Here is a 23,872-nt window from a genome sequence, read left to right on the forward strand (position 1 = left end):
CAGGCTGGCTCTTTAAGTAGTCCATGAGCTGATAAAGACAAAAGCTGACCGGTTATCCTCAGAACTCAGTGCAGTAGAGTATTCTTTGATAAAGAGGTGTCTGTCATGTTCACATTCTGTGTCGGGCAAAACCAGACACAGTTCCTGCCCTGGCAGAGCAGGGGAGACAGGCGTTCACCAATTAATCACACAAATGTGAAATTGGAAGATAAACGTACTGAAATTTTTATGAAAGGATAGAAGAAGAGGTATAAAACCAAGGTATAAAAATTCTTTTAGACACCAAGATTGTTATTGCAATAAGAGAATATTGCTATTTTCATTAAACCCTCTGTGTTCTATGAGAGCAGAGAACAGGATGGCTTTGACCAGTAAAAGGCCAGAGCTGCATTTTGAGAAGATCGTTTTGGCTGCAGTGTAAACAGAGTGAGGAGGGGTCACCAGAAAGGCAGTGGCCCCACATTTTAGTGTGCAAAGCAATTATCTAGGCAGCTTCTTTAAGAATGCAAATTCTTAGAAGCCACGCTTTCCTTGGGAGGAGTGTACAGACTTCCTCCATACACCCTCACACACTTTTGGGGGGGGGGGGTTCTGACAAAGGAGGTCCGTAAAGCCGCCTGCACTGACACACAGGGTCTGAAGGTAAAGACAAATTGGTTGAGAGCAGGCATACAAGGAAAGACCGGTTTCCTCCAAAAACCATCAATATCTGAGTGTAGCAAAATGCAAGCAAATCTGTGTTGTCTTGAAAACAAATTAAAGAATTTGCTTCACTAATCTGATGTTGTAAATAATGTGGACAGGGAGATGCAAAGCTATGCAAAATGTTTATATTGGGTCCAAATTCAAAGGGGATAGAGCTGCAACCTGCTTTCAAGTGCGGATGCTAAGGGACTAATAAAGTTTTAGGGAAAAAATTACAAAATATAAACAAAGCTTGATTTTCTAAATTGTATTCTGTACTTCAAATGAATTGAACATGGTTCCCAACTTCCACAATATTATCAAAACTAATTTTTAAAAATTTGAGCAAAGCATAACAAGCCCTTGTTTCTCGAAAAGGGGTATTTATAAATGAAATGAATATTCTATTTGAAACTTCTCAAAAATCGAATTATCTTCTTCTGTTTGGCGTGAAATAGAACTACTTGCAGTGTAGATTTTATGTTGGGGAAGATGAAGATGCCTAAGTGGTTTTCTGTCTCACTCTCTGTAATCTCCAAGATAATGGCATACAAAATAGCAAAAAAGAAAGAACAAAAATGAAAATCAATGCGACATTTTAATAATCTTAAAGTGCCATTGTTATGTAAGTCATTAAAATGGTAATCAAGAAATAATCATATTCTTCTTTTGACTCCCTCAATTTTCCTCTATTTCCTTGAAATCAGTGTCCTTTGTGGCCAGTGCAATGACTTTGTTCAGTCGAGCTCCCCACAGTCCGTCTACATGGTTTCATAAATAATAGGAAACTGTGAATATCTCCTAATGCCATCTGATGTGCTTAATGAATTGTAGCAAACTGGTCTGTTCCCACAATATTCATCTGGAAAAGTGCCAGAATAGATACTTCACCAAAGCTGCCAAAGCCAATGGAGGACCGGAGTTTGAAGAAGGAAGCTGCTTAAACGAAATATTCCATGATATCTATTATGTTGCTAGCGTCTCTTACAGAATTTTTCAGGAACAAAAAAAGAGTTTTAAAAGGAAACACAATATCAAATCCAGCTTACTGGAATCGGTGACTACCATCCACTCAATTCTTCCCATTCTCTGTATGTTATTTGTTGATTCAGTCAACAAAAATGTATTGGGTACTTTCTATGAGTCAAGGACACAGCATTAAAAAAAAATTTCAAGTAAAGTGCTTGCCCTCATTGAACTTACATTCCAGTATCATGGAGTGTCAGTAAACAAACAAGCAGAAATATAGCACATATTATGCATAATATAATAAAGCATCCTGCAGTGATAAATGTAATTTCCTTCTTGTGTGTATTATCAGAACGTACTGTATGAGATGCGTGACTCGTATTTGTTTTTTTCTGTGCATCCTCCCATAGGTTGGAAGCTCTCTGAAGACAGAGACCGCATCTAATTCATATTTGGCTTTCCCACAATGCTTTGCATATAGCAAAATTTTCAATATGTATTTGCTGAAATAAATCTAAAACTCTCTGCTTAAAACTACACAGGAGCATGTCTTTGTAGGGTTTCTTTTGCCCACGTAGCTTATGTAGGACAAATGTATGCAGGTATGCCCATTTGCTGGATGATAAGCAAAGAATTTCCTCGGGCATCTGTCTATAATTTTGAACATTCCTCCACCTCAAGTCGAATTTTGCCATTCATGTGATTTGAGAAAGCCACTCTATCTCTCTGAATTTTATTTTAATACATTGGGACAATGATAATGCACGTTCCATCAGATAACATAGTAGATGAAGAAAATTACAAGTGTCACTCTGGTTTTTATTGTTATCATGGGAAGTGAGATTCTTTAGGGCCAAAGTTTGCTAATGGAGGTTTATAGGTCATGTTTGATTCTAGATTTGTTTTCCTTGGCAGGTACACATTTTTCACCCAATTTGACTACCCTGATGTGGGCATGCACATCCAGTTCTACACAGTCCAAGCTGCTCCAAGCTCCTCATACCTGGCCCTACTTCCCTCACGCAGTGGGCTGCCCGAGCTGCAGAAGGCATCCACGTTTCTAGACATTGGCTAAGCACACTAGGCCATTATTGTGGAACCTATGTCCACAAAGTGGCAGACTCAGCACCTTGGAGGAAATAAACAGTGTTTGGCATCCCATCCACTTCCATTTAAGCCTGTATAAAGTGACATCAGTCATTATCACTGTTGAGGTAGGTACCCTGGGCAGGTGGGACTCTTGGGTTATTCATTCTCTTCCACAGTGGCAGGACCTGAAGTGAATGGATGGATGCATGGATGGATGGGTGGATGGATGGATGGATGAGCCAATGAATGAACGAATGAACGAGAAGACTCTGAAGGAACAAGATAAGATAACACAGGCCTAAATATTCCTTGGTCCCAGATCAAAACCGAAGCAGCAAATACTGGAAGTTCTGCTCCAGATTAAGTGCAAGAGTATAACACAGGTCTCACACTGTTTGATGATATTACAAAAAAGTGGAAAACTACTATCAGGACTTTTTTTTTTTTTAACAAGATCCAGGAAATTTCCAATCATAAACATTACCAGAAGTCTCTGAGAAATTTGGGTAGGAGTTTCTCTCTACTTTAGATCACCCTTAACATATATTTCTAAGAATTCCAAGGATTATTCTTAGGAAAACAAAATGATACAGATCAGGTCAGAATGAGGCAAACTAAAATGATTGTTCATGAAATAGTGTTATGAGCTTGAACTCTCTAAGAATGCCGGATGGTACGTAGCACTTTCTGAGGCAGAGTCTTTGCTCCTCTTTTCTTTTTTATTCAAGGAAAACTGACAATGATTCTTGACAAAATAGGTCTGACTCACCCTATTATTCATTTGCTCTGTGCTTTCGTGTGTACGTACTTCATCTTCGGGCACATTTTGTTCCTGAGAGCTTGCTACAGCAATGATTAAGCTTGCACTATCTCATTCAGAATCTTCTTTCCAGATGCAAAACTTGTAAGTAGGAAAGTCTGGATCCCAGTTGTAGGAACTGGGATCCAGACATGAGGTGATAAGTGACCCAGACATCTATCTTCCCAAGTGTTCTCAAGAAACTGGAGGTCCCTCCCTCTGCAAAGGGTAACAAGTTCCTGATAAAGAGGAATATAAATGAGGGGATATAGAGCTGAACTCTTTACAAGATATAATAAATGTTCTCAAATGTTTGAATGGCTATCTATCAGAAAATGAAGCAGGATTATTCAACTGTGCTTTTATGTGCACAATCTACCTTGGAGAATCCTACCTACAGACACATATTTTCTGTGCAGCCTTCCAGCTGACCCAGAAGGGTTTATTACTGTTCTGTTCCCTGAGAACATTCCATAGAGAGTGTCCTTTATATTTTTGTTACAGCTTTTGCAACACTGTGTAACAGTTAGATATGAACCTAAGTCCTCCTTTGGTTACCACTTCAGCAGGGAATTTCCAGTGCATAGGCACAGTTACTAGCATATCATAGGCACTAAATAAGGTTGCTGAATGAACGAATGAATAAATAAATAAATAAATAAATGAACAAATTAGGACATTTGGGTAGGAATTTCAGCAAGGTGAATTAAGATTTTCTAGGAAGGCTTTTCCACAATGGAATGTTTATCTCCCAAAGTTGTGACTTTCATAATTAATGGACAAAGTAGGGAAGAATGGCTGAAGACACGCTATCCTCCAGATTCTTTTTACATGTTAGTGATACCGGCTCAGCACAAGGTTGACATAAGGGAAGCCATATTGTAGAATAGAAACCATATTGTAACTTTGAATGACCTCTGACTAACTAACCCAGCTGGATATGCACTCTCCTGGAGATCTACCTGCTCTGTAGATTTTATGATCCCTGCTTGTGCATGTACCTCCCAGCTGCGATGAGACAACAACTTCGTTTTTGTGAGTTCTTTAGGAATGTGATGACCCCCTGGACAGAGACAGAGAGTCTATGTTGATAGCCATCGTCAATGACAACTGAAGTATCTGGTGTGGTGACTCCCAGTCTGCAACACCAGAGGGTCAACGTTCCTAACCGCCCCTCCCCCCATAACCCACTGGCCCATGTAACTGCTTCAAGATTCTGTGCCCCCTTAAGATGGTTCTTTAAGAAGCTAGTCCTTCATATTCCGATTCGCTAGCTAATTGCTTAATGTCTGCCCTTTCTCTGCCAGCATCTTGCCTCTGGATGATTAGCTTTTGTTTTGTGGCGAGCAGATCATGCCCTTTGTGCAGTAACACTAGTACATTTATTCTAGTTTTATGGAGGAGGAATCTGAGATCGAAGAGCTTGAGCAACTTAGTTAAAGCCCTCAGACATTAAATGGTGAAACTAGGGTTTGACTGACCTGTACGAACACTAAGCTTGTGTTTCCTCCTAAAAGATACTCTCCAATTCCAAGGCACTGTTTAAGCAGAGACTGAAACACAGTCTAAGAGATGATGGAGAAGAGGCCCCTGGAGCGGAAAGTCCGGTTAGAGCCCTAAGGTGCGTGTTCAACACAGAGTTATACGATTCTTTGAAGAAGAAATTACATATTGATCCATATCTCTACAAACTTAACATATAGCAGGGGCTACAATGATACTACCTGAAAGAGGATGACTCATTTGCTAGAGCAAACTTTGAAGTACAAATGGAAAAGAAAATATTTCAAATTTTCAGCTCAATATCTATAAAATGTAATTATCGATCTTTAACCTATTGCTAAACTTTTACTTGACATTTCTAAAGCCAAAGAGTCTCCTTTGTGACCAAGAATAGAAGACTATCTCCATTCCCCATTCAGATCCTTATTGCCCTTTCCATATGGAAAGCTGGCATCTCTGTTAAAAGGCAATTACCTTTTACTTCTAGTGGAGTGCTCAGCAACACTTAATTAATTCTTTCCTTTTAAAGTTCAGCATTATTACTTTCTGGAGGAATTCCAGATTTTAACAGATGAACCCTCCAGAAATAGGCTAGGCTGAGGTGACTGGAGAGAACTCTATTTTGCATCTACATATCCAAGGGACCCTGGTATTAATTCGAGACGTTATCGTAGCTACGTATCAAGCTATGTGAATGCCATAGCTTGGTGGTAAGAGAAGGAACTCCTCCTGTTGGCCTGTGACCAGAAAGAGAGTCCTCAACCTCAATGAGCCAGTATCTCACTGTGAAAGTTGAGATGAGATTGCTAAAACACTTGATTGCTTCAATTTTTACGTAAGAGGGAATGGGGATAGCTGTTCCATCAGAGCAGAAAGAAAAAATGTTTTGCACGTAAGATGTCCCAATGAGGTCAATGGAATTACTCTGCTTCCCTTTGCTCTAGTGGTTCCCGTCAAACTGAATACTAAGGACAAGAGTTTGAAGACAGGGAACAAGTAGAACAGCCTTGTCTGTTAAAAGTACTGTGTCTGCTTCTGAAATTAACCTCTCAGGAATCAATGGAATCCTTGTCTTTGAAGGAAATCTACTCTTCGAAGGAAGATGATGTATATGTACACTGTGAGTTTGCTATCTTGGGATTACCTAATAAGATAACATTTATGAAGTGCATTCTTTGAGCTATGTGATTTAGCTATTACCTTATTGAATTCTTTAGCTCAGTGGTTCTCTACACTGCAGCCACACAGGTGGTCATTTTCTTTTTCTCCTTGAATATCCTAGACTTGCTCTTGTCTCAGGATCTTTACACTGCTGCCCCTGCTCATTTTTTCATCTCCAGATCAAATACTTTCTCTTCAAAAATGCTTTTCTCACTTCTGGAGCCTTAATATTCTTTCCCAACCTTACCCTTATCTCTGTCCCTTCTGTAAACATGTTTATTTTCTTTATTCCAGATTTTACCAACTGATTCCATTCTGCTTCTTTCTTTCTTTGCTTATTTTCTGTTTTTCTTCCTTTATTGAAAGTACGTTTTGGGAAAGTAGGAATCTAGGCTGCTTTGTTCTCCACTGAGCTCCTAAAGTCCAGAACAGTTCTTGGCTCCTATCAGCTCCTCCACAAACATTTGTGGAATGAGTGAATGATGGTTGCATGGACATACTCTTTGATTAAAAAACCCAAGGGGGAAAAGAGATTTTTACTCACCTGCACCACACCTGTACAGGAATCCAAAAAGATGCAGCCTTTGGGTTCTTTGGATATCTTTTCATCTTTATAAAAATTCATGATGTAGGAGTTATCTGGCAACTGAGTCAGCTGGAAGTAGCGCTTTTTGAATGACTAAATAATGGAAAAGAGAGAAGGAGGTAGTTCAAATTACAGTGTGCTGTTACTCATGGAAATTAGAATTTTCTAATGCTTTCACGGTGCTACATCTCTAGAGAAGCGCGTCCTCCTTTCTCATAAATAAAATATGACACAAAACATAAACTCAATGCAAATGGCCCTCCTCTGTGCTGTGACCGAAGGAGGGGATGTCAGGAACGGTAGCAGAAACAGAGATGAGTCTTGATGTCTCCTTACCCGAACAGTAACAGTATTGTTCACGGTGCTGTTGAAATTCCCCTTGTAGAGCCAGCCAGACTTGAAAACTCCTGTTCCTCCCGCTCCCCCTCCGCCCTTGGAAGACGAGTGGGAAGTGGTATCCTGCACAAAAAAGGCCTCATTAGCATTTCTGCAATCTTCTGTGAATCCCAGATCTCAGACACTGCACTTAAAAACGAGTCTCCTTTTTCTCTCTTTGACTCATCTTAAATAATCATGTTCAATTTCAAAACAAGTGTGATTCATTTTCACTGAAAGCTCTCACACAAACAGCCATTACAGTTTATAAAAAAAACTGGTCAGAAGGCAAAACATTCCAGTGAAACACAGGAACTGATTATCCTCATGTTTTAAACATTTCACTTTCAACAATTTACTTACTTCATCCTTATCAGCATCTTCATGGTCAACCTCAAAGGAATGTGAAGGAAGTTTCTCTGGTTTGTATTCTGCTCTGATATTAAAAAAAAAAATCGGATTTGTCATTTGAGAGATTTCTTTCATTTCCAGCTCTTTCCTGGGTAACAACTACTGCGGTAGCCTTCTTACAAATTTTTATAAAATATTGTAATCTTGTGAGGGTCCCATTTCCTTTGGAAGTATTAACTTTCCCTATACCATTATATCTTACCTTCAGTAAATAAATCTCTATTTTAAACCATGGAGTTACTATCTTACCGATTTATGCGTATCTTCTTGAACTAGACGAAGGCAAGCAGGACAATTTTAAAGGGTTGATGGTTTGTATTTTCCTTCCTCCACATTTTGAAGTGGAATATGAAATAGTGATGCTTTCACTATTTTTCTGTTTTGCCTTTAAATGACATGCTCCAAGGTACAAGACTGTCATTTGAAGAACTGTGGCCCTCAGAACCAGCCTGTACTCTGGCCACTAGGCTGCGCTGCTCCTCTAACTGTGGCCTCCCCATGAGGCTGCAGCAATGGGACTTAGTGGCAACTGTGCTCAGACCTTGTGCGTTTCCATGGTAGCACAGAGATGCCTCTACATCATAGCATCACTGACGAGCCCAGAGGAGCAAGAGCGTACACCTGGCTCTATAAATGGTAAAATAAGACAAAAATAAACTTTCTTTGGCTTGATCCTATCGTACTTCATGGTTGAATGGAAATCGGACAAGACCATCCAAGCTTCAGGCATTCCTTGATAGCTTGCTAGAAAGTCTTAATGTGGAATTTGTATGGAATGTTCGTTTTCTTTGGGATAACTTATATTATATAGAAGCAACCTAAGAATCTGACTATTGATTAAAAAAAAGCCCAGTAGTACATACAGTATTCACATCACAAATCATTTCCCATATTGATGGTATCCCAGACAGGAAGGTGAATGACCAAGGACTCTTTACACTTAAGTATGCATCAAATTGCCAGACTGTGCATTCACATAGGGATACAATGGATTCAAATGGACTCAAAATATTCTTTACCCTCCCTCTGAAAGTCATGCAAATGCCCATTCCCAGTTCATGCAGGGAACGCAAGAGCACAGAAAGAATATTGTCTTCACTGTTAAACTACCGGAAGCCTGAGATCAGAACCACATTCTCCATACCTGATAAGAGGTTTTTTTTCCTATTGTGGTAAAATACACACAACAGAAGAATTACAATTTTAACCATTTTTAAGTGTGCAGCTCAGTGGAATTAAGAACATTCACATTGTTGTGCAACCATCGCCACTGTCTATCTCCAGACCTTTTTCATTCCCAAACAGAAACTCTGTACCCATTAAATAAAAACTTCCTATTGCTCCCTTCCCACAGCCCCTTGGTAACTATTATTCTACTTTCTGTTTCTAAGTATTTGACTATTCTGGACACCTCATATAAGTGGAATCATGCAATGTTTGTCTTTTTGTGTCTGGCTTATTTCATTTATCATAACGTCTTCAAGGTTCATTCATGTTGCGGAATGTATGAGAAGTTCATTCCTTTTTAAGGCTGAGTAATCTTCCATTGTAACCTGATAAGAGTTTGTGCCCCCAAATTGTTTCCCTGAATGCACCCTGGACTCTACAGAATGAAGGCTCTCTCCCCGTAGAAGCTGGGTATATGTCTTTTACGAGCTTCCCTGATTCTGCTATTTGCGCACTTGTCTTCACCCTTCATCAGATTACACATTTCTGAAAGCCAAGGACTCTAACAAAGTCCCATCTACACTTCCCTCAGCTTTTTCCCTTCCTATTGTAGAGATGCTCAACATGCATTCCCTGATTGAATCAATGATAGACAAAGTGAACAAGGGTATCACGGAAGTAAGGCATCTTGGTGATGTTCTTTTTTAGCTGTAGAACAAATTTTTGGTGATCAAAATCCTAAGAGGCACCCCTAAGGTTTTAAACAGATTTTTTAAAAGTATCTTACTATTGTGAATTTATCTCATAAATTCAAATTAAGAAAAGTTACTTGCTACCAAAATCAACAGCTAAGAAAAATAAAGCTAGTCTAGGGTACACAGTACTTGATATTGAGTATTAAAGATGATATCTAAAGTCTCATTTCAGTTCTAGTTCCAATTTATTTCTCTATTTTGTTTTGGTTGCACAGTCTTGGTATGAAATCTCAAGATCCACAGATAAGTAAGGCTGCAAATGGTAACAGCCTTATTTAAAAGCCAGAGGCTTGAAAGAAGAGTGGTCGGAAATGTGCATTTCAAGGTTTACCCCATCACACGGTTCTGGCACATGGGCAGTGCTCAATGAATATTTGTTAATTGATGTCATAAGTAATACAAATTCACTTGCATGAGTATGTATTATTCCAAATTTCAAAAACATATTAAAACAATAAACAACAAAGAAGTTAAAAATATATACCAAGATAGAAGAAATTTTGTAGTGAAGTCTAAATATGGACTACGCAGCATGTTGCTTTTTATTAAATTATATATGTGTGTAATCAGACATTTGTACACAAATACTGGGATTCCACAGTCTAGTCTAATCTTGCTATTTTGCCGAGAAGAAAACAAAATCCATGACAGTTATTCACATCAGCACATGGTGGAAGAGATGGGATCAGGAGCCTTATTTCTGAAATGCTACTTCCTGTGTTTAAGATAAGTTAATCCAAGTTATCTTTAATAAGCATGTTAAGTAAGATTGCAGTGATTTTTCTCTTCCAAAGGACCCTGGTGTACCCACAGCTCTTTCTCCTTCTTGCAGAGCCTTAGAGATACTCAAGCTTATCTGTGCCAGTTGCCACTGACATTAACCTGTCCTGCTTCTTTTGGTTAGGGTCAACTTTAGGTGAAGGCGGAGCAAGTAGCAGACCACATGGCGTTATTTTCAGACGACTGGGAAATTCTTCCTAGCCCACCCAAAATATTCCTTGTCTGCTTAACAACATCTTGGCATTCCTTGAACAAGAAGCAGTCCCTTTTACTTTTTCATTTGATTGACAAAGTAAAGCTTTTAAATACAACCCCTCCTACTCACCTCCTCCCGAGAAAAGTGCCACATTGCCTGAGATTCACAGGCAGGTTCAAATGGCTGATTTCAGAGCAATTACTCGAAGTATTTTGCATGCAGAGGAGGGAATACAGAGTGTTCCAGAATTCTTAAAATGATGACAAGGGCAGTAAAGGGAGTGTTAAGGAAACATTCCAAGTGAAAGATAAAGGAATGAGTAGGGAAAATTGAGGAAGAGGCAGCAAAGAAAAATTCGACCGTGTGATGTCAATATTTGGCTCAGGGCTGGCCCAATGCTGTATGCTAGTCATTTCCCGTCAGTCTGTCCTTGACCTTGGTACAATTCGATTTGTTTCTGAATTCCTTATTCTGTCCTCTCCTGCCAGCATGCTTATCCTTTCTTCTCTTTATTACAAAAGAATAACTTTATAGGCATTTATTCTTGATAATTATGGATCACAATAGTGGCCATGTTCTGCAGTCTAACTCTCACTTCCACAAAGATACTCATAAACTTATAAAAAAGGAGAGAAGGAACGGCCTTTCAAACTAGCAATGGTACATGAACAGAGAATTAAAGAAACAAAGTACGGTTTTCATGAATCTCAATGTATAAGCCTAAATACTTGTGAGGGTTCTTCCACAAATCTCCCAGTAGACAAGGGGAAATAACCACTGAGAAAGCCAATACATTATGGCCAAAGTTTCACAAAAGTCCATGGATTTAATGTGACTTATGCAAAACTCAGCTCGAAATACTGTCCATCAGTAGGAGAATGGCCAAACAAACTATAGTAGATGCACCCAAAGGAATGTTACTCAGAAAAGAAAAGGAGCTACTGATCCATACAACAACATGGATCTTACCCAAAGACACTATGCTGAGTCAAAGAAGCTGGAAACACAGGAATACACATGGCGCAATTCCAATATTATCAAGTTCTAGGACCAGTAATACTAAGCTGTGGTGAAGAAAATGAGAGCAGAGGTTGTCTTTAGGGGTGATGATTGGCCAGGAAAGGGTAGCAATGAACTCTTTAAGGGTGATAATTATATTCCATATCTCAATAGGGGTTTGAATTGCACAGATGTGAGTATGGTCAAAAGTCATGGAATGGTTCATATACAATTTGTGTGTTTCTTTGTAAAGTTTCCCTCAACAGAGAAAAATGCAAACTGTAAACACATATATCTCTAGTGAATGGTATGCATTCTAAAGTATTTAGAAAGCCAGTTGACAGTGTGTTGATATTTTAAACTCACTTTGAAATGATCAAAAATAAGATGGACTGATGGATGGCTAGAGGGATGGGTGGATGGATGGACGGGTAATGTGATAAAATAAACAGAGCAAAATGTAAAAGATACTTATTAGACGATGAGAACATGGGTGTTCATTGTACAAGTCTTCCAACCTTTTTGCATGTTTGAAAACTGAATAAAATATATAGAAAAAATTTTAAAAAGCGTTGAAAGAATTATCCAAAGAGTGACCAAAACTGACGTGTCTCCTAGACTGACTTTATTTTATACTAAGGAAAATCAAAAAATGTACAAAAATATATATAAACTATTCTCAAAGAAAATGTTGAATAAGGATTTCTCAACTATTTTCCGCAGATATATATATATATATATATTTTTTTTTTTCTTAGTGAGGAATATTAGCCCTCAGCCATCATCTGTGCCAATCCTCCTCTATTTTGTATGTGAGATGCCTCCACAGCATGGTTGACAATTGGAGTAGGTCCGCACCTGGGATCCGAACCCGCAAACCCAGGCTGCTGAAGCAGAGCGCGTGGAATTTTAATCACTTGGCCACGGGCCTGGCTCCTTTCCCTGATATTTTTAAGGACAAATGATTTAGAAAAGAAAGAAGGAAGTGTCATACAAATGCTGAAAAATCTTTAAAGAATTTCCCAAATGTGGCGTTTAATACTTAGATAGCTATTCTATAATATACTATATTACAACTTGTGAAGTCTCCAAACTCTTTCATAAAATCAAATTTTCTTGAAACTTTCCTCTTCAGTTCACTTAAGTATTCTGACTCAAAAATAGCTCAGAAGATATGAGAGACAGATAAGACCAATGAGGTCCATAGCAAAGCTTCACCAAACCATGAGTCCCTAGCCATATTCACGCTGACCTTATTGTTCATTAAAAAAACAAATGTGCAGACCAGTGAGTGACAATTAAGGTCATATCTGTGGCGGGGGGGTGGGTGAATGTGGGCATGCCCTTTCATTGCTGGCTTTTCTCAATTCTGAGTTTGCTTGATCAAATTCCATGTGAGTTGAGAGCTATCTCAATTCTTGGAGGCCATTCTTCTTCACCTCTAAATGATCCAGTTCCCAGACAATACTTGTCACATAGAAAACCTGCCATAATGCCAACCATGTATCAGAAAATAAATCCCCAAACTGAGGAAGCTTGCATTCTAAGGGAGGAGATAACTGCTAATTAATCACAAATAAGATAATTTCCCTGGGTGGAAATGGTTGTGAAGAAAATTAAAGAGGGGAAGAGAAAACCGTGCTCTGGGTAGGGATGCAGAGGCCAGGTTTAGAAGGGTGGTTACAGATGGTCATTTAAGTTGAGAATGAGAAGATTCTCAACTTAAGATTGGTGATTTGGAGAAAAATCATTCTGGCTCACTGAATGGTGAGAGCAAAGGTCTTGAGGAAGGGCCAAGATTGAGGTATCCAGGAGTGGAAGGCTGCTGGCGGTGGAGCAGAGGGAGGGAGAGAGAGAGAGATAGGAGGGGAGGTCAGCCATGTAAGAAAGGCTCTGATAGTAGACAGCATTTAGACCACTGCTGAGGCCTGGGGGCTACAGAGGACTCTGCTTTCCCAATCTGTTCCCACTGGCCTCCCAGGCACAACCTTCTTGCCTTCAAGTAGCCATCATTACCATTCAGTCTCATGTCTGCAGGGCCATTAGCTATGACTGTTCTCTCTTTTGGGGGACATTAAATGTTTGAGAACATTAAAAGATAAGCACCTCTGCCTACTGACTTTAAAATTCTTCCCCCAGGAGCATGTGTGGTCTCTAAGAGCCTTTAGGATCCTGAGATAGGGGCTCAGAAGGGACTTTACCCTGTGGTGTTTGAGTTGAGTTGTCATTTCTGGGCAGTCTCATGTCTCATGTCTCATTTCTACATCCAAATTACCTCCTTTGTCCATAGAAGAGATGTGGGGATGCCTGAGTGCCCCATGAGTTATACCTGTGAGGTTGGGGCAAGTTACTAGCCCTTTCAGTGTCTGAATTTCCTTTACAGGATGGGGGTAACAGTTCCTACTCCATGGGGTTACACATGTTAAATGAGATAATATACATATGGCACCTAGCACATTCTGGCTCACTCTTGACACTCAGGAAATTTTTTTTTATTAAAAAACGTTACTGTGGAATCATACAGCCTTGGCTCCTTTGTCAAAAATTAGCTATCCATAGATGTGTGGTTTTGTTTTACAAACAGATGCTTAGATATGGAGACAGGATTGGTGGTTACTAGAGGGGGAGCAGGTGGGGGGGTGGGTGAAAGGGGTAAAGGGGCACATGTATATGGTGATGGATGGAAACTAGACTTTGGTGGTGAACACCATGCAGTCTATATAGGAGGCAAAATAGAATGATGTACACTTGAAATTTACATAATGTTATAAACCAATGTGACCTCAATAAAATTAAAAAAAAAATTATTCTCTTTTAATTCAGCTAAACTGGTTACATTTTATTTGCTCTTCAGTCACAAAATATGAAATTTTCTTCTTTATATCAAACCAGTTGTGGTTTGGTATATCTTGGCATCCTATATTTCGTGTTTCCTGGGAACCCCAAGTTCAGTGTTGATTTTTATTCCTAATGTGTGAAGGCTTTAAACTTTACATTCTAGCCTGAAATAATGTCTCTCTCCAGTATCTTCCCATGAATACACACTAACAAAAGTGGAATTCTTTTTTTTTTCTCCCCAAAGCCCCAATACCTAGTTGCATATCCTAGTTTAGGTCATTCTAATTCTTCTATGTGAGATGCTGCCACAGCATGGCTGGATGAGCAGTGTGTAGGTCCGTGCCTAGAATCCAAACTGGCGAACACCATGCTGTCGAAGCAGAGTGTGCGAACTTAACTGCTCAGCCAAGGGGTCGGCCCCAAAAGCGGGGTTCTCAAGAGTCAATAGTAACACAATTTTAAGTTTAAAGAAGTAAAAAGAGGGAGATAAACACACACCTCTTTTTTCACTTTTGCGTAGTTGCCAGGTTTTATCGTGCAGCCTCAGCAACCCATAAAAAGAAATGATCAGTTTAAGTTGGTAGCAGACATAGCAGAATTCTTCTAACCCAGGAGGGATGAAAATGATTTACTTCTAACAGCACCAGATGGCCAAGTAAATCATCTGTTTCCACCAGTGACCCAAATATGGGTAGTCCTTAGTGGGGAGTGCTTAGCTTTGTAAAAATCATTAAAAAAATAATTTTGCTATTCAGTGTTACAGCCTTCATTATTTCAGCGGCTATGTTAGAGGATTAGTCTAGAATTCTGATTTTCATTTTGAATATAGTTCATCAACGTTTCTTACTCTGTGGCAGTCTTACTCTTCCCCTTCTTGGTATCAACTTCCACTTCTTTGGGTTAAAGTAAGGGAAATTCTCAACAACATTTCAGTTACTTTCTCATTTCTTCTCGTGAGCTTTCTTCCCATGCTCTATGAGAATTCCAATTCAACGATGAGATCCAGAATCTGTTCTTACTGGAGCTGCTTTCTCTATTGTTTTAATAGAGGAAGAATACTGTGAATGTGAAATCTTTTATTTACTTTTTGCCTTTATGGCATCATGAATATAAGAAAAGTTAAACAGTGTTTGGGGATAAAGCCAGTAAAGATTTCAACAGACCTAAAGGCAGTGGGAAGGCATTTATGCCAAAAAGTAGTGAAATACTGCTCTCTACACTCTCTTACTTTATATGCCGTCTTCCAACTGTGTGGACACAGCTCCCAAGTCGTAACCACTTCTCAGAACTATTTTCAGAAACAGGAAGTCCTGATGTTAAAAAACGCTTTGCTGGTCAATTGCACCTACAAAAGGGTGTCACTGACACCCAGACATTCTGAATGTCGTAATCACTCACGAAGCTCTATGGTGTAATGGGACCTTCCCAAAGCGAAGTTACAGGAGGTTCTCTCTTAAGAGTGCCCAGAGGTTAAAGGTCTGTTCAAAGATTTGCTAAAAGTAAATGTTCACTGTTTTGAAAAAAGATTTGTTGTTTCGGAGGAACATTGTTGTGCTCTTTACAGTAGTGCAACCCCAAAATAAATGGCCTCCTGCCCTCTTTGTTTTTCCATTCTCATCACTACAATCCCATTCTCCATAGAGTAGATCAAATGATCTTTTCAAGAGGTAAAGCAGATCACGCCACACTCTAGGTTAAAATTTCCACAGGTTTCTGTTGCAATGAGGATAAAATCCACGCTCTTATCCGGGACCGTATCCCAGAAGGTCCGTCGCCCAGTTCCATGTCACTGCTCCCTTTCAAGCCTCAGTTCCAGCCTTCCTGATTATCATTCTGCTCAAGTGACCCTGCTGGTTCCCACCTCAGGGCCGCTGCCCTTGCTGTTTCCTCTGGGAGCCCTTTTCCCAAGATCACAAAGCTGGTGGCCACTGTTCCTTCAGATCTGAGCTCAAATGTCACCGTCTCAGAGCTATTCCACAAGTCTTCCTTCAAATTCTGCATTCAGGAGCTGAAGCAGCACTTCCAGCTATCCACATCTGGAAAAGATGTTTCTGGGGACACGGGAAATCTTGGAAAGTGGTGCCCAAATCGGAACCATGTGTCTACTAAAGAGTTAGATGCAACGTATCATCTCAATGTTTCACGTGAGGAGAGCGTTAATAAAAACTTAACGTTTGATTGTTTTAAGCGTTTTTCTGGATTATTTGCATCATTTTAGATGGATGAACCAATGTGTTCCAGTTTATCACAGTTCTTTGAGCAACTGTAATCCTAAATCCACGAATATTACACTTAAAATTTGCCATGCACTCAGATTACTTATTCATTAAGTAATTATGCATACCCACTATGCGCTAGGCATTCTCCTAAGCCTGTAGGGGATTCTGCAAGGAAAAGTCCCTGCCCTTTGGGGGTTATTTCTTTAGTGGGGGACACAGACGCAGAATAAATCACTGCTTTAGTTCAGGTCAGGTGAGCTTCTCTGTGAAGGTGACATTTGAGTAGGTGCAGAACAAAGTCACCTTGTCCTAAAGGCTTTATCTCCCCAGAGTCCAGAAAAAAAATTATCTATTTTTCCCTTTTTGCTCTTCTTAGACATACATCACTTCTGCGGAGCTTGTTTATTTTGATATCCCAGCATGCAAATACATGAAACCAGCGGGAAACCTGAATGCTACATACAGCATACGATCAGAAAAATTTTTTGGTCCAAATTATACTTTTCTAATCCTCTTCTATCCGCTACCAAAAGGATAGCTCACAAAAGAATGATATCATGATACTTTAAAACATTGTTCAAAAGCTAAGTGAGTATATATACATATCTCACCCCCAATAGACTGTTGAACAAAATCTTCTGTTGTGACTCATTTTTAAATTTTGTAAAATATAACTTGACACTAGATTAATGTACATATATTCATGAACAATGGCAGAAATTAAACAGAGGACATATTTTACATATGGAAGAACACAAGGAGTACTCATAATAGGTTCTTACCGGGGTAACTGTCGGATGTCTCCAGAATAATGTTCATATTTGTAGTTTACGACATACCACTGGGAACTGTAAAATTTACAAGCCTGAAAGAAAAAAAAGGTGACAATTAAAATATTATCATTAAAAAAATCAGCTGTGCTGGCCAAAAGTACCATGCATACAGTCTCATAATCTCTGGAGTGGTGTTAAGGTATATATGTTAATGATTTTAAGGTAGGTAAGGGGCTTGCTCATTATAATTATTTCCCATTTTCCAGCGAAATGGAAATCTAACTTTTCCCAGACTCTTGGGGGAGAAACCACTTAACATATTTATTCTATTTTACTCCATCAAGGAAAGCCTAATTTAATCATGCAGTGAATCACACCGGATATGTTGCTAACATCAAGTGTTGCCATTTTTCAGCTTTCCTTGGCACCCCTTCCATTATTTAACACTTTTCAGTAGTTAAAGACTTTATTATTTATATGTAATCCTTTAATCATAATTTTAGCCATTTCTTCTTGTTTTTGCATCAGTAACTTTCCTTTTCCTCTTTATGTCAACCCCGTTGTCAAGTTGAAATCATTTTTCCAGTTTTACCTCTTTGCCTTCTAAGGTCCAACCTTCTCCCTGATTATTCATCGATTTTATAAATATATGTGAATAAAAGATGACCAAAAACTTTTTTAAAAACAAAGTTAATAATACAAAATAATAATCTTAAAGTGGTACATGGTGGCTGATTTTACAGTATTTACTGATGGCAAAATATTTCCCAAACACCTACTATGCTCCTAGCACTGTACTGATTGTGGAGTGGTAATGGGGATTTCACTACCTGGCTTTTAAGATTCCTTTTGATTGTAAAATTACGTGAATCTGGGGATTCAACAGCTAACATTAGGGATCTAAGGAGATCTTGTCCTCTAGCACTAGTGGAAAAAATGAGAAATAAACTTACTGCAACATAGGAAATAAAGACCTGTGATTATCTTTGTAACCAAGAAGGGGACAGGCAAGGAGATCTCTTTGTAAGACTATAATTCAAGGTGCAGAAATGTTGCTGCAAAGAAAGCACTGACACCGTCTTTGCGGAAACAGAACGTGGGAGGGATGGGCCCAGAGGGCAATGTGCAAAGGTTGGCGGAGAACACACGGTGCCTGCACCTGGCTCAGGATGCACGCGAAGGACAGGGAGAGTGGGGAGGGGTTAGGAGCCCACAGCTGCTGTGGATCTTTCTGGCCTTGAACTTTCTCAGCACCGTAGCTTTGTTTGTTCAGGGAAGCACCCACACACAAACCGGGGACCCAAGGCTAAACAGTGTGTGAGACTGGGACAAAGACAGGAGTAGGAGGATGGTGGCAGAGAGAACACAAGAAGAGTTTAAAAACAAACAGCAACAAGACAAACAGACATAGATAAGAACAGTAAAAGGGACTTCAGGAGATCTGTAACGACTGGAAGGGACAGAGAAGAGGAATGTGAACAGAACTGAATATTTAGCTAAAGTTAAATTTCTTAACTTTGAGCCAATTCTGCAAATCACATGTTTCTGGAAATAAGAGGAAAACTGAGACCTAATATGCTCCTTGGTTAAAAAGTTCCTTCTTCATTTTATTTTATTATTTTTTCATTACTTTATTGAGGGCACATTGGGTAAATTTCAGGTGTACATTATATTTCGGCTTCTGTATAGACTGCATCATGCTCACCACCAAGAGTCCAGTTTCCATCAGTCACCATACACGTGTGCCTCTTTACCCCTTTTGTACCCCGACTTCCCCTCTGGTAACCACTAATCTGTTCTTATCCATGTGTTTGTTTATCTTCTACATATGAGTGAAATCAAATGGTATTTGTCTTTGTCTGACACTTCACTTAGCATAATACCCTCAAGGTCCATCCATCTTGTCACAAATGGCATGAGTTCATCTTTTTTATGGCTGAGTAGTATTCCATTGTATGTATATATACACAAACACACACCCACACACATATATATATACACCACATCTTCTTTATCCTAAAGTTGCTGGGGATTCAGTCAAGGAACACGTAGGTTGTTGGCATCCCACACTGTGGAGACAGAACATTCTGATTATAGTTCTTTCTTATCCTTCTCACTTACTTTCCTTTCTCTATATCTTGCTGTAATGCTCAAATAAAATAAAACATATTTTCAAATGGAAAACAAAAAGCATAAAACTCACTCCCTATTGCTTTCTCTTTCAATCCTTTTTTCTGGTACATAGTTTTATGTAGTTCCCCTTCAAGTATATATTTGAATTTGAATGTTGTTTATTCACTTAATGGTATATTCTAGAGATTTTTACATTTGCTTTCTAAATTTTATGACCACTTTAAATAAGTAGAACAAAATATCATACCCTAATTTACTAACTGTCTCCCTGTCTTAGAGATCCTTCATTCATTAATTCATTCAACAGACATTACTGAACCCTTACTGTGTGCCCAGTGATGCCGTTGGTGATGCGAATACATCAGTGAATACGGGACAAAAACTCATGCCCTCTTGAAACTTGCGCCCTTGGGAAGAGCTGGTCAATAAACATAAAAATGAGTAAATTGTGCAATATATTAAAAAAAGGTCAATGTCATTAAAAGTAAAGCACAGAAATGTGGATGGATAGAGTTGGAGAAAGTGGGCCAATTTAAGTAGAATGGTTAGGGTGGGTATTACAGAGAAGAAGATGACATTTGAGCAAAGACTTATAGAAGAGGACAGAGTTAGCAGTTATTATGGCTACGTCAAATTTTGCGCCATTGTAGAAAAACATGCTTCAGGGTTTTTCCTCATGCATTTGGTCCTTCCATCTTCCCCTAAGTCCATCCCACTTTGGATTATTTTCTTAGGATGGAGTACTCGGAATATTTTGAAGAGTCTTGATAAAACATTGCTAAACCAATCCGTATTCTTTATAAGAAAAATACAAATGGAGGGTCCACCACTGAACCAGGAGCAACAGACCTTTATTCTTCTTCTGGAACTAGTACTGACTTCCAGCATGATTTTGGTCAAATCATTTTATTTATTAGGATCTCAGATTTAGCTATTGAACATTCAGAATATTAGACTGGATTAGAAATTTTTGTACCATAATATCTATCTATACACTTCCTAATCTGGAAGTTTTAATGGGACAAAGATACATTGATTTACTCATTGCCCTTTCTTCCTATGGATAGTATCTATGTTTACCCATGATAAAGATGTATTCTCATGCATATTACACACGATATTCACAATAAGCCACGGGCGTAAGCGAATCTGAGATATGTTAATTCTGAGTTCAACTGACCAAAGATCAAAGTGGTACTTTCTTATTTTAGTACAGTTTAGTAAAGAACTCTCTCTCTTTTTTTTGGAATGGCAAGTGCTTGTCAGATACTGTACTACTAGGTGCATAAAATCTTACAATTTTTTTACATACAATCTTACAATAATTTACAGATGTAATAATCTTACAATCTTTATATATAATCAACAGACACTCATGAGATTTTATTATTCCCCTTTTATAGATCTCAGAGGCAGGGAGAGCCTCAGATGTTTGTTCAAGACCCCACATAGGAGAGAAGCAGGATTTCAACCTGGATTTGTCTGACTCTAAAAGTCCGTTCAGCTAATTTATGAAGTGTTTGATGATTACAGACTTTTTCTTTTTTTAGCACATCTGACCATCATTCCAGATGTTTCGTTTGGTGTTTCTGTTTTTTCTTGGAGTCAGACAGACCTAGTTTTGAACTTGGTATTAGCTTTGGGATCCCGATTAAGTAACTTAATATCTCTAAATTTCTTTATCTGCCTAAAGAATACCAACTTCCTTAGGATCAAATAAGAAAATTCCTGTAAAGCACCTAGCACAGGGTAAGTACTTAATAAATACTTGCTTTAAAAAAAATCAGTTTTCCCAGCAAGTTTGACTCAATCTATAATTCACATTCACAATAGTTGATAATAACAACCTCTTTCTTGATTTATAAAAATATAGTTTTGGACAGATACATTAGCTCTGATTATCAAAGAGTTCTGTTTTAGCCAAATTCCTTCTGAATTTGTTTGTTACGCTTTATGTATCTGGTGGTGGGTGGACGAAGATTAGGGTTGGACAACATGACCCTTAAGAATCCTTCTAAATTTGCGATTTCTCTGATTCTGAGAAAGCCAGTGCATTTTACAAACACATGAACGTTTCTCCTACATAGTTATGGCATTTTGGAAATGTTACGATAGAAAATTGTTCTCTATTCTTTGTTCCAGCCCACACAGTCACTCTAAGAAGATCATTAAGAACTATTATAATTATGACTACAACTCCTCTTTGTCCCCAAATGAAGCTGAAATGACCTGTTGCAAATTCAAAGTCACAAGCTACAACTCTTCTTGTTACCATAAGGCACAGGCTCCATTTTCCCTTACTAACTACCTAGCCCACAGCACTAGTTTCCTATAATACCAACTCCTCTTTCCTTTAAAAGCGAGGCTGCCACAGTCTACTTCAAAAGTGACAACTGTGAATGTCCAGCAAAAGTTTGCTGGGCTGGTTAGTTTTTCCAACAGCAATGCCCTGATTCACATTTTATTCATTTATTATATTTGCTTGTTCAGTCTTTATCCTTGCCTTCTCTGCCTGTTCTATGTTTAGATGCAAACGAAGCTGAGCAAAGTCAACATGGTCGAAGGTTTCCATGACATTAGGATAGTGTTTCCTGAATTGTGTTGTGTCCATGAATTATTTGGGGTTGCTGATTAAAACGCATGTTCCTAGGTTCCGCAAGAGAGTAACTGAATCAGAATCTCTAGAGGGGCCCTGAAATCCATCATTATACTTGAGTGACAATGTGGCTCGGTCCTTGTTGTGCTGTTTGCCTAAGAACTGAAAGCACTAGGGTCCTAGCTTCATCCAGTGGACTCTGGTAACTGGGATTACCCTCCAGTTCTCACTTAAATAGACACAGCCTTTTAAAACAGCAGGGTGCACATCCACTCCAGCATCGGGTTTTAGTTATAGTGGGTATTCAATATATACTTGTTGAATGAATGAATCTTCTATACCCTTTTTCCTTTAGAAATAACTAAACAGGATACTTTGGAAGTTCTAAAAATCTAAACGTTTTAGAAAAGATTGGGCAATTGTAAAGGGCACTCTAAAACACTGTAAAGAGAATATTTCACTTTTTTCCCTTTCCTCTCCTCTTTAGAGAATTATCAGAATCAATTCAAATCATGTTACATACCTCAAACAGCAATTTGGGTTTGGCAACATAGTTTGTCCATCTCTTAAAAGGGCTGATTATTAGATTCTGGCTACAGAGTAATAAGCAGGTTACAGATGGCTTTTTAGATGTAAAATTATTTTTCTTTCTGGCTATAGAGGTTTATTTAATTACATGATACTTTCTTGCCAGAAAGATTTATGCAACCACAAAGGGTGTTCATTTTGGCTGTTAGTCATCACTAGGATTAAGTCTGGATTTGTAAAATGATGGTGGTAATTTTCATATTCATGCCATTCTTTATAAAGTTCAGAATTATGGCGTTGGATGAATGTTGAAAATTAAGCATCATGAAATTAAGTGAATTTAGGCAAGTTATGAATTGAAAGGGTAGCTGGATAACTTATTGTCCACACTGAGACACAAGTGAAAGAAGATGCTATTAGCCAGGTCAACAGGTAGATCATGAGACTATTCCTGCAAACCAGAACATGTGGTTACTCAATACTTTGATATTTTAGAGAAAAAGAGAAAAGGCACTGAAAACATTTTTTTTCTTTAATTGGATCACACTATGTATTCTTTTTTTGTGTGTGTGAGGAAGATAGGCCCTGATCTAACATCTGTTGCCAATATTTCCCTTTATCTTTGTTGATTCTAAATTGAATCATAATATTTGGTTTGTCTTTTCATAATGTGTTGTATTAAGGAAGCTGAACAAACTGTAAAATTAGACTTTCATAAATCACACCTGTGCCTGACCTGGGACCATCCCTCTAATTTCACAGGTAGATCTCACAAGTAATCTGTCAGGACATCAACAGTGGATGGTACTAAAAAAGCTTGGTAATACTATGATCTAATCATTTTTTCTCATGTAAGGCATAAAATCTGGGTTGTAGCTCAATGCAACTGAAATTTTAGGTTCAAATTTAAAATGGGTTCGTCTTGAGTCTTCCGCTCCAGTGTCTCTGACTCGTACTTCTGTATTTTCTTTCATTTAGCACCAAACATTACAGCACCATTTTTATTGTGGAGAAGAGGAGGCCAATTCAGAATTAGAAGAGTTTTGCATATCTGGAAACAAGGCTATTACTCTAGGGATTTTGGTGACTAGAAAATAAATTTCTTCAGGTTCATTAATGTGAAACACAAAATCATTTTGTTTTCATCAGTGTTTTCCACATACATTTTATCCTAATGCCACTAAAAAATAAATGCGTTTGAATTTACCTTAGTCAACTTTCATATGTTTATTATCTTTAGTGTTATATATTTAGTGTAAAAAAAAATTAGGTGATCCATTTTGTTCTGGCCATGATAGAAATAAAATCATA

The 23,872-nt window shown here is 38.5% G+C and overlaps 1 protein-coding gene across 30 annotated transcripts in view; it reads right to left on the minus strand.

Moving 5' to 3' along the window:
- The window catches only part of DOCK10 (dedicator of cytokinesis 10), a 263,891-nt gene that overhangs the window by 104,125 nt on the left and 135,894 nt on the right, over positions 1-23,872 (minus strand). For all 30 annotated transcript variants that reach the window (XM_070619963.1, XM_070619973.1, XM_070619968.1 and 27 more), the window contains exons 4-7: positions 17,314-17,396; positions 7,530-7,602; positions 7,128-7,250; positions 6,750-6,884 (exon numbers count right to left, since the gene is read on the minus strand). In XM_070619963.1, the coding sequence (XP_070476064.1) occupies positions 6,750-6,884; positions 7,128-7,250; positions 7,530-7,602; positions 17,314-17,396 (414 nt within the window). The remainder of the gene's footprint in view (positions 1-6,749; positions 6,885-7,127; positions 7,251-7,529; positions 7,603-17,313; positions 17,397-23,872) is intronic.

Source organism: Equus przewalskii, chromosome 5 (assembly GCF_037783145.1).
Source record: "Equus przewalskii isolate Varuska chromosome 5, EquPr2, whole genome shotgun sequence".
In the NCBI taxonomy this organism is placed as follows: Eukaryota; Metazoa; Chordata; class Mammalia; order Perissodactyla; family Equidae; genus Equus; species Equus przewalskii.